The 13,697-nt window shown below is 52.4% G+C and overlaps 1 protein-coding gene across 9 annotated transcripts in view; it reads right to left on the reverse strand.

Annotated features, from left to right (window-relative positions):
• Nucleotides 1-13,697, reverse strand: part of DPP6 (dipeptidyl peptidase like 6) — a 790,271-nt gene that overhangs the window by 225,955 nt on the left and 550,619 nt on the right. For all 9 annotated transcript variants that reach the window (XM_048837577.2, XM_075125995.1, XM_048837580.2 and 6 more), the window contains one exon: nt 10,649-10,723. In XM_048837577.2, the coding sequence (XP_048693534.2) occupies nt 10,649-10,723 (75 nt within the window). The remainder of the gene's footprint in view (nt 1-10,648; nt 10,724-13,697) is intronic.

The raw sequence follows: 13,697 nt of genomic DNA on the forward strand, positions 1-13,697 counted from the left end.
TCTCCTGCTGCTGCACTCTGGCCTGGGCTTTCCTTGCTTTTTGCCCCTGCTTTCGGCTTCCCCTCTGACCGGGCCAGGTGCTTTCCCCCGTTTCTTTTCTTTTTGTTGTTTTTTTTTCTTTCTCTGCTGTTGCTAGAGTGCTGGCCGGCTGCCGGCCAGCTGTTAGCCCCCGCTCACTTGCGCTCGGACGCTGCTGCCACTCCAGCTGAAACCCCCCCTGAGAGAGGGGGGGGCCTGCCGGCCGCTTCCCCGGAGCAGGGGAGTGGAAGGACCCAGCCCCCAGACCCAGCTGCTTGCTGTTTGTCTGAGGACCCGTCTCCGGTAGACAGGACTCTTATCACTTGCTCCGGCATTTCTGGAATGCAAAAAAGAAAGCCCGGAACAGACAGAGAAAAAGCCGTCCACCAGAGGAACACCGCCCGGGGAATCTACAAATCGCCGTGGAGGGGGCCTAAGACTGAGTAACTTTTGAACTGTGCTCTCGTGTTGGGGGAGGCTTTGACTGTGTCTTAACTGTGTTTGTAGGGACACAGGGGGTGTGGCACGGAGCTGCCCCCCGATCCATCTGTGTCCTCCCAACCCCCACATTATGATCTTCACCACCCACTCCACCATCTTTGCTGGCTGTCCAACATCTGCCTCTGGACTCAGCTACTCGCCCTGATTCCACCGCGTGGGCCAGAAGCACCAGCCAACCAAACAGGACTCTCTGGACAAGCGTACGGTGGTTCATGTGCCCCCCCAGCCTGAATTGTCCACCCCACAGCTTGTCCCTTTCTACCTGACCCCAACTCCTGTTAATCACCTGCCACCGCCCCCCCGGGGCATCAGCAATGGAGGGCACCGGGGAGACCTCCGCTGCTGCCATGCCCATCGCCTCCCCAGACTCTAGGGAAGCCCCCCCAGCCGGGGGGAAAGGCCAGGGCAAGAAGAAGGGGAAGGGCCCCGCTAAAACCACTGGGCCCTCCATGGCAGTGGCCACCCCCACTGCTGCAGCCCCGCCACCGACCACGGCGTCCTCCCCCACTGCCCCCTCCACCAGCTCTACAGATGTCCCTCTCTCAGCCCCCAGGATGTATGCCTGGGCAGCAGCAGCCCCCCTGCTTGCTGCCTCGTAATCTCTCCCGCCCACCGCCTCCGCCACCATCAATAGCGATCGGGGCCCCTTTCCCACCATGACAAGGAAGCACGGTGTCCGATGCCTCCTGGTGCCCGCCTCGCCCCACGTGGAGACCTACGTGCGGGCGTTGGCAAGGTGGTGGGGCCCTCGGCCATTGTGGCGGCCTCCAAAATGTACGGGAAGGTCGTTTTCTTCTTAGCATCGGAGGCTGCCACCCAGGAAGCGGTGGAGAGGGGCCTGGCGGTGGGGGGAGTGTTTGTCCCCCTAGAGCCGCTAGAGGACCTGGGCGTCCGCCTGGTCCTGACCTCTGTCCCTCCTTTTCTCCCCAGTGCTGCCCTGCTACCCGCCCTTTCCACCCTGGGGAAACCTGTTTCTGTTATCAGCCCTCTCCCGTTGGGCTGCAAGGACCCCACCCTCCATCACATCTTTTCCTTCTGCTGGCAAGTGCAACTTTTAGTGACGGAGTGGCGCTCGAAGGGTCCTTCCTAGTCCCCCACCAGGGGGCCCGTTACCGGGTGTACTTTTCCACGGGGGAAGCCCGGTGCTACCTCTGCCGGGCATCGGGGCATGTCTGGAGGGACTGCCCCTTAGCCCGGCAAGGAGGGGTACCTGGGATCCCCGAGACCCGGCAGGACATCGGCCTCGTCATTGCCAACGCCCCTGGCCACCCGGTACCCAAACCCGCCCCCCCTCCTCTTCAGACCACCGCTACTCCCGCTCAGGCCCAAGGGGCACCTCCCCTACAACGCCCAGACGAGCAGGAGAGCCCCGCCCTCGCTGCTGACAATCTGGCGGGGCCTATGGAGGAGGGTGTGGCAGAGATACCACCAGGCATGGGAGAGAGCCTGCCCCAGGGAGAATCCTCCCTCCCTTATGCTGCCCCACTGTTCCCTCCCTCAAGTCCCTGAGCCATCACCTTTACCCCCTGACACGACCCCTGCTAACCAGCCCCCAGATGATGCCCGGGAGGACTGGGCCCTAGTCCAGGGGAAGCGAGGGAAGCGGAAAGTTCGAGCTCTGCCTCATCTACGTGAGGCAGAGGCCCCCCGGAAGACCAGGAAGGGGGGCACCGATGCCGAACCTTCCGCTTTGCCCACGAATACGTCCCATCCATCGATGTCAGCAGGGAAAGACGTGGCAGCACTGGAGGATAGTGTCTCCCCTCCACGGGAGACCCTCCCCTCCGAGACCCTCAAGGAAGCCCCTTCTGTCCTGACGCTACCCGAAGACCCCGTGAACCCCGAGGCAACCGTCTTGGTGGGTGCCGGAGGGGAGAACCCCGAGGCAGCGGAAAGTGTCCTCTCCTCCATGTTCGAGGAGAACGAGGCCTTAGATCTGACCTCGCTCGCCCAGGGGGAGGATGACCTTTTGCCAGCAAATCTCGATCTGGGCGACCTCACTCCACCCCTCTTTTCCCCATGCTCCCTCCCTTTAACTGCTGCTTCCACTCCCACCTCCGAGGAGCCCCTAGACTCCTCCACCGACTCAGCCGCTGATGGCACGCCGCTGATGGCCACCGAGCCTGCTCAGGTGACAGCCGGCACCACGCGGCTGGGGCACGAGTCACCAGGGGCACCCCCTGTTGGTGCAAAGCAATTGACTTCCTTCCCGGGGCGGGGCCCTACAGAAGATAATCCACCTCCTGATGCTGTGGCCGCTAAATCCACCGCAGAGCGCGCGCCCAGTGTCACTGAGAGCTCCCTCCCCACCCCCTTAACCCTTGAGCCTGATCGGGAGGTGCCACCATCCAGCTGCTTGCCTCCCAAAATCCAGAACCTCGCCTTTGCCCCTGCCCCTACCCCTACCCCTATCCAATTTACCTCCTGCAATGTCATTGCCACCCCCAGGGCTGTCTTCTTCCCTTTCCCAATTGATGACCCCCAGGGAGCCTTTGTGTTCTCCTGCCCCGACCCATTAGGAGCTGCTATTTTCTCTCCACCACCCCCTATCGCCCCAGAGCTTGAGGCGGGCCTAGAAGCTCCAGCCCATCAGGCACCCCGTCGGTGGTCCGCACCCTGCTTGTCCGTTTTAGTGGACCACAGGGCTGCAACAAGGGCCCCGCCGGGAAATTGTAACCCCACCCCCCCATGAGCTGCAAGGAGAGCTGCAGAAGTTTTTCGAGGATGTCCGTGGCTCCCGCAACAAGGTACAACTTGCTCTCCAGAGATGGGGGGACTTTTCTCAAATCCTCCGGGCCACAAGGGCCCTCATGGGGGAAGGTGAAGGGACAGAGAAGCAGGATGCCATGGCCTACTAGCGGGTCCGCGTCTTCCGTGAACAATTACTCACCTACGGGATGGGTCACGGACTGCTGCACGGCCCGCTGGGAGATGCGAGCATCCCTGCCAGTGAGAACCCCCCCGACCCTCCCCATGACACCTCTCACCATCGCAATGTTGAACACCTGGGGTTGTAGGATGGCTCTCCGCAGGTCCCAGGTGCTCTCCTTCCTTCGGGAGGGAGGGTACTCTGTGGTTTTCCTGCAGGAGACCCATACGGACCCAAATGCCGAAGACAGTTGACGGCTGGAGTGGGGGGACAGTTTCTACTTTAGCCATGCCACGGTTTGAGAGGCTGGAGTGGCGACCCTGTTCTCCCCCGACCTACGGCCCGAGGTGCTAGGGGTTGCCGAGGCCGTGCTGGGTCGCCTGCTGCATCTCCGGGTCCGTATGGAGGGGCTCGTGGTTAACCTTGTTAATGTCTATGCCCCGACATTGGGCCCGGAGCAGCTGCAATTCTACCAGCGGGCGTCCACCTTCCTCGGTACCTTAGATTCTCACGAGTGCCTGGTCCTGGGAGGGGACTTTAATACCGCCCTCGAGGAACAGTACCGCTCGGAGACTGACCAGAGCCCAGCCGCTGCGGACACCCTCTGGGAGATAGTCGAACATCACTCCCTAGTGGACATCTGGCATGACCACCACCTGGATGACACTTCCACGTTCACCTTTGTCCAGGTGGAAGCCCATCAGTCGAGCCACTCCCTGTTGGACCACATTTATTTATCACGCTTCCATCTCTCATGAGCCCACTCCTCCAGCATTCGGCTGGCCCCATTTTCTGACCATCATCTAGCCACCGTGACAGCCACCCTCTGTGCGGAGAGGCCGGGACCGGACTACTGGCATTTTAACAACAGCCTGTTGGAGGATGAGGGCTTCGTGACGTCCTTCCGGGAATTCTGGCTGGCCTGGTGAGGGCAGCGGCGTGCCTTTCCCTCGGCGTGGTGATGGTGGGACCTGGGGAAGGTGCGCGCCAGGCTTTTCTGCCGCGACTACACCCGCAGCACCAGCCGATGGAGAAATGCGGTGATAGAGCAGTTGGAACGGGAGGTCATAGAGCTGGAGAGGCGTCTGGCCGCCAGCCCCAAGGACCCGCTCCCCTGCGGAGCATGCCGGGAGAAGCGGGAGGAGCTCCGAGCCCTCGAGGACCATCAGGCCCGGGGCGTCTTTGTTCGATCCTGCATCCGCCTCCTTCGGGAGATGGATCACGGCTCCTGCTTCTTCTCTGTCCTGGAGAAAACGAGGGGGGCCAAGAAACACATCACTTGCCTCCTGGCAGAAGATGGCCCCCCCTCACGGAACTGGTGGAGATGTGCGGGAGGGCCTGGGCCTTCTACGCAAGTCTTTTCTCCCTGGATCCGACCGACCCTGGCGCTTGCAGAGTGCTGTGGGAGGAGCTCCCTATGGTCAGCGCGAGCGACGGAGACCGGCTAGAGTTGCCTCTCACTCTGGCCGAGTTCTCGGAAGCCCTCCGTCATATGCCCACTAATAAGTCTCCAGGCATGGACGGGCTGACCGTGGAATTCTACCGCGTGGTTTCGGACATCCTTGGCCCAGACCTAGTTACCGTCTGGGCCGAGTCTCTGCAGAGCGGAGTCCTCCCTCTTTCATGCAGGCGAGCTGTGCTCGCCTTACTGCCAAAGAAGGGGGACCTCCGCGATTTACATAATTGGCGTCCCATCTCGTTCCTCAGCACGGACTACAAAATCATAGCAAAAGCAATCTCGCTGCGGCTAGGGTCTGTGCTGGCGGACGTGATCCACCCAGACCAGACCTACACCGTCCTGGACCGCAGTATCTTTGATAACCTATTTCTGGTTCGGGACCTTTTGGAACTCGGGTGTAGAGACGGTCTGTCGTTCGCCCTCCTGTGCTTAGATCAGGAGAAGGCGTTCGATAGGGTGGACCACGGGTACCTCCTGAACACTCTGCAAGCGTTTGGCTTCAGACCCCAGTTTGTGGGATTTCTCCGGGTGCTGTATGCCTCCACAGAGTGTCTGGTTAAGCTCAACTGGACCCTGACCAAACCGGTCAGCTTCGGGCGAGGAGTACGGCAGGGGTGCCCCCTCTCGGGCCAGCTGTACGCTCTGGCGATCGAGCCCTTCCTCTGCCTCCTCTGCAGGAGGTTGACAGGGTTGATGCTGCGGGAGCCGGAGCTGCAGCTGGTCCTGTCGGCATACGCTGATGACGTACTCCTCGTGGTCCAGGACTCGGGTGACTTGGCGCGGGTGGAGGCTTGCCAGGCCATCTATTCGGCAGTCTCCTCCACCCGGGTCAACTGGGTCAAGAGCTGTGGCTTGGCGGTAGGAGACTGACAGCAGGTGAGCTCCCTCCCACCCGTGCTTCAGACCATCCGATGGAGCGTGGGTCCGCTGCTCTACCTCGGCATTTACCTTTCTGCCACGCATCCCTGTCTGCTGGAGAACTGGGAAAATTTAGCGGGCAGGGTGATAGAGCGGCTCCGGAAATGGACGGGACTACTCTGATGTGTCTCCCTTCGTGGGAGAGCGCTGGTGCTTAATCAACTAGTCCTGTCCAAGCTCTGGTACCGGCTCAACACCCTGATCCTGGCCCCGGGTTTCCTGACCAACCTCCGGACATCGATTCTGGGGTTCTTTTGGTCAGGAATGCACTGGGCCCCTGTAGGGGTTCTTCATCTACCCCTGAAGGAAGGAGAACAGGGCCTGAAGTGTCTGCACACTCAGGTCTGCATCTTCCGCCTCCAGGCCCTACAGAGGCTCCTTTATAGTGCAGGCAGTTCGGCGTGGAGCATATTGGCGCATGCCATCCTGCGCCACATCCGAGGGCTCCGATATGACCGGCAGCTCTTTTATCTCTGTCTGGGAGGTCTTCCGCGAGACCTCTCCGGGCTGCCGGTCTTCTACCAGGACCTCTTCCGGACTTGGAAACGGTTTTTAACGACCAGGTCCGTGGCAGCCACCGAGGGGGCAGATCTCCTCGCGGAGCCCCTGCTACACAACCCCCAGCTCCATGTGCAGGTGGCGGAGTCCCGCTCGGTGCGCCAGAGCTTGATCCTGGCAGAAGTCACAAGAGTCAGAGACCTCCTAGACTATGACCGGGGAGACTGCCTGGATCCCCTGATGCTCGCTCAGCGCATGGGGCTCTTCAGACCTCGTACCCCCCGGCACGTACTTCAGGAGGTGAAGGCCGCTTTGCCACCCGCTGCTAGAGCTTACCTCAATCGGGTCCTGCTCGAGGGCACGCCCCGCCCACCCTCTACTCCAGGCCCGCCGGACCTTTTAATTGGACCCCTGCCCTGTAGACCCAATTGACCCCCGACCCCTTTACGGAGAGCCGGCTGCATGAATTGCAGCCGGTATGCTTCCAAACTGTGCCAAGGAAACATCTATACACGCTCGTGCTCCACACGCTTCACGCCCTCACCCTAGTGTCCCGCCCCGACACAAAGTGTCGAGACCTTCTGCCACCTTTGGAGGGTGAGCAGCCCCGGTGGGCCAGCCTATATTCCACCTTGGTTCCGAGGCCCGTCGGGGACATCAGTTGGCGGCTCCTTCACGGAGCTGTGAGCACGGGCACGTACGTGGCGCAGTTCAACCCCATCCCAGATACTTGTCCCTTTTGTGGTGTGAGGGAAACTCTGGCGCACGTATATTTGGAGTGCGCCAGGCTACAGCCCCTGTTCCAGCTCCTCACAAATCTTTTATTACGTTTTTGGTTGCATTTTTCCCCTCACCTTTTTATTTATGCACTCCCCATCCGTGGCCTCACAAAGTCACGGGATCTCCTAGTTAACCTCCTCCTGGCCCTGGCTAAAACGGCCATCTATAAAACCAGAGAGAGGAGGTTGGCCGATGGAGTTTCCTGTGACTGTGGGGCCATTTTCTGATCCTCGGTCAGTTCACGTATCTGGGCGGAGTTCCTCTGGGCAGCGTCCACCGACTCCATTGATGCTTTTGAGGAGCTGTCCAAGGCTCTCTGCTCGGTGTCCCCGTCCGGCTTCCTTTGTTTTGACGCTTTGATTGGGGGAGAGAGTAAGGGACCCCAGCCCCAGCCATTGCTGCTGCAGACACCACCACCTTAGAGGGGTCCTTTCTCACGTGGGTGCACGTGCCTCCCTCTGGGTTGTCCACCCCACAGCCTGCCCCTTTTGTTGGGTGCTTTCAGAAGAGGGAACTGTTGGTGACACTCGGGCGTGGCGCCAGGTAACTCGAGGGGGTGGCAGACCTTGAGAGACGATGAAGCCCCCTCGCTCTGGGCCACCAGGTAACTCGGAAGGGTGGAAGGCCACGAGAGTCGAGGAAACCCCCCGCTCTGGGCCCAGGCAAGCTTGAACACTTCCCTCCCCTGAAGCTAATGAGAAAACAATTGTGATTGGTTGCTGTGTTACACATTGCATATGCTGTTGTTTTGTTTTGTAAGTGTGTTATGCAAATAAAAAAAAAATACCTTTTTTGCTTCAAAAAAAAATTACTCTCCTGTAGCCATGTGGCCTGACCCTGTCACAATACAAAACATATATCTAAAATGTACTGTATCATACTCTAATGATCAAAAATATAAAGAATAACCTAGTAATTTTCAAATGCTAAGTGATTATATATGTATAAGCAAAAATCTGTTTTGAAAAGATTTGTAGATTTAAACTGAAATATGATGAAAATGTTTCTAACAGTTTCACTGAAATCTCCTTTTTGACTTTTGCATCACAAACAACCACCAAAATTCCCAGGAATCAATTACTTGGAGCTTTTGCATTACAGAAACCAACACAATTTTAATTTCATCCGATCCTAAGACAGTAAGTGAGAAAAGTTTACTAATATGTGCAGTCATTTACAATTGCAGTCTATATATAAAATGACAATATATCTGGAGAATTAACTGAATAGTTAGCTACATTCCGCTAATCAAGGAGCCACAAACATGGTTTATGGGTACATTACTCAAGAGCAAAATTCAATAATCTTTCAGGATGCAAAATAAGGAACCCGTGCAGCTCCCTTTAAGAACTGGAGGTTTCTATTGAACATACAAATACTCTTGAATAGGAAACTGTTGCTATAATAATCTCATATATGACCATGTTGTAGAGAACAAGTTACAAGGTTGGAGGCCTAATGTCACATCTGGTAATGCAGATCAGCACTTAGATGCCCAAATAACTGCTTGTGATACCTAAAAAATCCTTTGAACATTCAAATTTAGAAAGGAGCATCCTAACTTACGAGTCCAGATTTGTAAACAGGGATCATGGCAGTAAAAGCAGAGATACAGATTACATACAAATGGCTGTAAAATCACAAGTGTGAAACATTCTGACATCTTTGCAAAGGGTGACTCTCCATCCTTAAACCTAGCATTTTCCTTTTCTGATGGCATGAGGCATCAGGAGGGAGCGCAAACCATGAAGAGATGGTGCTCCTTACTTCTGCATGCGGACAGAATCCTCCATCCATCCATCCATCCAACCATCCATCCTTGGGCAGGGTTCTCCACCTCCACACCACTGTCAAACTCCTGCCTGGGAGCCTACTGAGAACCCTTCATGGAACTGAGGTTGCAAATGTGGAGAGGGGAGGGGGCCAGTGGAAGGAATGCACCTTGCCTCTCCCTTACAACAGGAATTCTGCTGAAAACAGGGAACCTGGTTTGATCTGCAACGGCCCCTGAACTGGGCAAGTCACAGAGAACCGGGTAGAGTCACAGAGCTACTGTGTAAAAGGATCCTGGCCTCTTGTATATCTTCTGAGGTCTGTGCAGATTTCAGGAGAATGGGGATCTGTTGGCTTTGCTGCTTCTTATGCAGGGATGCAAACTCCACCCTCACTCTCAGAAGAATTTGGAGAAAACTAAGACACATCGTGGGAGTTTTCTCCCCCTGAGCCTTTTCATGATGTTTAACCCCAAAAGGGGACAATGTGGGCCCAGCATTTTTACTGGCAGTATCTAATCCACTCTTTTACTCCATATCTATTGATAATTATCAGAGACACCGGCCAGAGGGTGCAGATTCTGCTTGCTTGGGTAAGCATAGCATTAGGCAGTTTTCACAGTGTCAGTATTTTTTAATTTAAGAAATTTCTATTCCCTTCCAAAGTCTGGAATGGCTCACTCTGAACTGTACTAACCTTCTGGGGAAATGTACAGTAAGAAAGGTTGCAAAGTAGCATACAGTGAAATCTGCGCTAAGGACCATTTTCCACCAGGCAGCATCCCACATCAAGCAGCCTTTAAAATCACCTTTAAAGATTCCACCACAATTTTACCTGACCTTTATCTAACAGCACCAGGCATGACTCTCCTGTTCCTTACTCCACTGGGGACTAGGAATAACTCCAACGAAGATATTGGACTAAGTGAAATGAGAACCAGGATTACAACCTTGACTAAAGCCGCAGAAATGTGCTGGTCCTTTGGGTAATTATGTCATTATACAGGAAAAAAAAAACAACCCCTCCACAACAGGCACAGACTGAATGATTTCCACTGTGAGGTTCTGGTGCTACTGTAAACTCTGAAAGCAAAACTTGTATGCTTATAGCATCCCCAGATAGGACCACACACCCATCATTCAGAACTTTCAGATTTTATACATACAAGGTTTAAAAGGAAAACGAAACATTATGGAAGCCCAAAAAGAGCATCCGGAGCCAGGCAATGTCTCGTTTCCTCTTATTTAATGATCATTTAAAAGTGACCAAACTACAGGTTTTTTTCCTTTTAACTTGAAAAAATTAAAAAAAAAAAACCCTAATCTAAAACTTAGTAGTAGCCTGGGGTGAATTTTTATGGATGATTTACGTATAAATCTCTGAAAAAAGGGCTTTATAATGAAAGTGATAGCTCAACCTTACTGCAGCACTGGGAACAGTGATACTATAATTAATGTATTATTTCAGTTGTGGGAGACACTGACAGTTGCTTTTTGCTCTTAGGAAGAAATTTATAGAGTGACTGAGAAAGGAGTCATGGAAAAGAATTACACTAAAGGGGAACAGAAATCCTTGTAGCAAAGACATATCCTTACAATCTCGCTCCCAAACCTTATAAAACTCTGGCATTGACAGTGTTACCCCATGGTGTTATTTATACCTTTCCCCTCTATTAGATGGCAGTGACACACACCTGGAGGATATATTTTATGGCAGTGAGGGGCTTTTCTTTCTTTCTTTGTTTCGTAATGATGAATGAAATTAAATATTGTATCAGAATCAAAGGGAAAAAGTGATTAATTGTATATTGTCGATGAAATCGATGTACTTACTGGTTCAACGTCAAATGCGTAAAGCGCATACTCCCGATCAGGTGACACTTCATAGCGAATGGCCTTTAAGGACTCCTAAAAAATAATCAGATGTTAAAATACAAGAGATTTTGTAGTTCTAAAGCCTCATATGTCAAACTATTTTCATGCTCGTCATGGGGGGAGGGAGGGAAGTATTGTCTGACTTCATTTTTTTAGAAGACACTTGTAAATCCTACTTTGTCTTGATAAAAAGGTGAACAGATTATACACATCTGTGCATATGCCCTTACACCTGCACACCCCGTGGAGGCACAGTACCATGTCTCACTCATGTGTTTTTCTCCCCTGCTCATTTCCTTCCCTCACACTAAGATCCATCTACAGTACCACATATGTGTAGTCCTATGCAAAAAGCTGATGGAGTGGGAAGTAGGTGCAAATGCATGTCAGGATGGGGACAGAAAACACAGGATAGTAAAAACTGGAGAGGACTCTGTCCTTCTCTTCCCCTCAGAGGCTGAGCCTGTGTTGTTGTCTTCTCCTTAGTTTGTAAACTCCTGAAGCAGGAACCCCTGCCATCTTCTATACCTGGGACATGCCCAACACACTGCTGGTGCTGCATAAAAGCTACATTGTGACTTGGGCTATATGCCTGCCCCATGGAGTAAGAACCCCCCTTGCATGCCTATGCAGGCTATCTTGGGGCTGACAGCATAGGAGTAAACAGGCCTACTTATTTTTTTACTTCCTCCCTGTAGCTGAAGGGCAGGAAGTGAATGAGAAGCAATAGGAAAAGCCTTGGTTCCACCCAATTATCCCCAGTCACTGGTCGAGGTATTTGAGCCACCAAACAGGGGTGGAGGAATAGTAAATCACTGCTGGTACAGGCCAACCATAAAACATACTGCCACCCACCCCTAGTGAGAGCAATGCAGAATCAGAGTAGGGATTGTTCCTCACAGGGGTCTCTGAGTCACCATGTCTCCCAAGGTTGGTTCTGGGGTGATGTAGTTTACATGCCAGCCTTTCCTGAGGGCCATGACTAAAATTAGCCCTAGCATTACCGTTAATATACAGCAGCTCCTGATACTGGTCTGGAGATGTCTCTTCCCTCCTCTGCTTCTAATTTGTCTAGTGCAGGATGTCCCTCCCCCTTTCCTCTGTGGTTTTAATATGCAGTGCCAGCTCCAACAGGCCAAAGAGAGGTCACTCTAATATGTCTTTTATCCTCTTGCTTTTAAATCTTTTTCTTTCACATAACAAATTGGACAGAATTCTTTGAGATATTACCAAGAAACACAATGAAGTAGGATCTTGGACATAGTGCAAGCGGACGGTATCACACAAAAAAGTCCTTCACAAGGTCAGAGAGCGGGTTCGAGTTGCACGAGTGCATTAAGAATCAGATGAGCTATCCAAAGGCAGAGGGCAGTGAGAAGTGAAAGCAGTTTAGACTAGAGGGGTGTCTGTAGGAGTGTGCCAGGCAGCACTGTCAGCATAAAGACAGAGTTTGTTTGCTGATATATTAATAATGCGAAGGAAGGAATCTGTGCCAAGACAATGAAAGTAGTTCTGACACAAGACTAGGATGAAAGAAGGGGGTGGATGGGATAGAAGGAATAAGTCAATGTAAATAAGATGGATAATAAAATCCATGACAAACTAGGCAGTCTAGAAGCATAAACAGATACGATGCTTATACAATACAGTTTGAGGTAGTGAGACAAAGGAAAAACAATCAAAAATTAAATGTTCCTTCAGTGGCTATATGATAAAACAGCACATGGGAAAAGGCTCTTCCCCAAAGAACAGATCTAAAACCTCCAGCACAGGGCACGAGAAGCAGTAAAGAGTAAGCGAATACAGCTCTGCAGTGTTTAGAGACAGGGGCCCAATGTAATAGAGAGGAAGATCTTCTAGAGCCAAACAAAGGAGGCCACATTCAGAATATTGTGTGAGGTCCTGCATACCTTACCATCAAAAGTTATTGCAAGTCACAGTGTTATTGTAACATCTGAATAAGGTAGAGCGGGGTTCTCATACCAGGTCCATGGACTGCCATCAATTGGGCTGGAGAACCCACGTTGGTGATCTGCAGAATTAAATATTTTTGGGGGGGAAATCAAAGTAGTAGGGGATTGGGGGTTGGAAGGAGAGCTAGTCTGGAGACTATCTTTCTTTTATGGTATGGCCAAAAACTAAGAACCTATGGAATAAAAAGCAGACAGTGAAAGGCTATTTGAAGCCATAGAAAATAAAACTCATATGAATTCAGCTAAGAAGAGTCAGCTATTAAAGGAATCTAGTCTATTCCTCTACACAGAGCACAGATGATGCTCTCCGTGGGAATAACAGCATAGAGCAGTTATAGAAACAATTATTATATGCAGTTGGCAGAAAGTATTCAACAGAGACAGCCTGCTGGTCTAGATCCAACACGTGGTGCTGTCATGCAGAGAATGGATGAAAACAAGCCTCGGTCTGTTCATGGGCTGATGGTGCTCTTAGGCCATATTAGAGGGAGCATATACTGTGTGACCGTGCTCCGCACTGACCCGAAAGGCACAACCGATAGGTTCTGGAGAAAATTCCATTCAACAGTCATTGTCAGGGAACAGAGGCACCTCAGCATGTGGCCTTTGAGGCTGGTGGGAAATGAATAGGGAAAAAAAAACATGGGGGTTTCCTAGGAGGAAAGCATGAAATATTTGTCATATTGTAGAGTTGCACTACTAAAGAAAGAAAGAGCTGGATGACTATTGGCTCTGTTGCAAGCTGAAACATGAAAACCACGACCAAACCCTTATTCCACAGGTCTAAAATACACATCAGGACACTAGTGGTGTGTCCTTGAAGGCAGATGCGGTTTATTTATTCTCCCCTTCTTAGCTCCCTGATATGAATTTCTGTGGTTCAACTGAATTTCTGTGGTTCACTTTGTAAAGGTGCCAGGGAATCAGTCATTGACGTAATTAGCTATGCGGTGTCTGCTTGTGGACAAAGTTATGGTAAAACAGTACAGCCTCGGAGACGTAGCAAGGTGTGAAGGTAAAATGAAAACATGTGG

The sequence above is a fragment of the Caretta caretta genome, chromosome 2 (assembly GCF_965140235.1).
Source record: "Caretta caretta isolate rCarCar2 chromosome 2, rCarCar1.hap1, whole genome shotgun sequence".
Taxonomy (NCBI): domain Eukaryota; kingdom Metazoa; phylum Chordata; order Testudines; family Cheloniidae; genus Caretta; species Caretta caretta.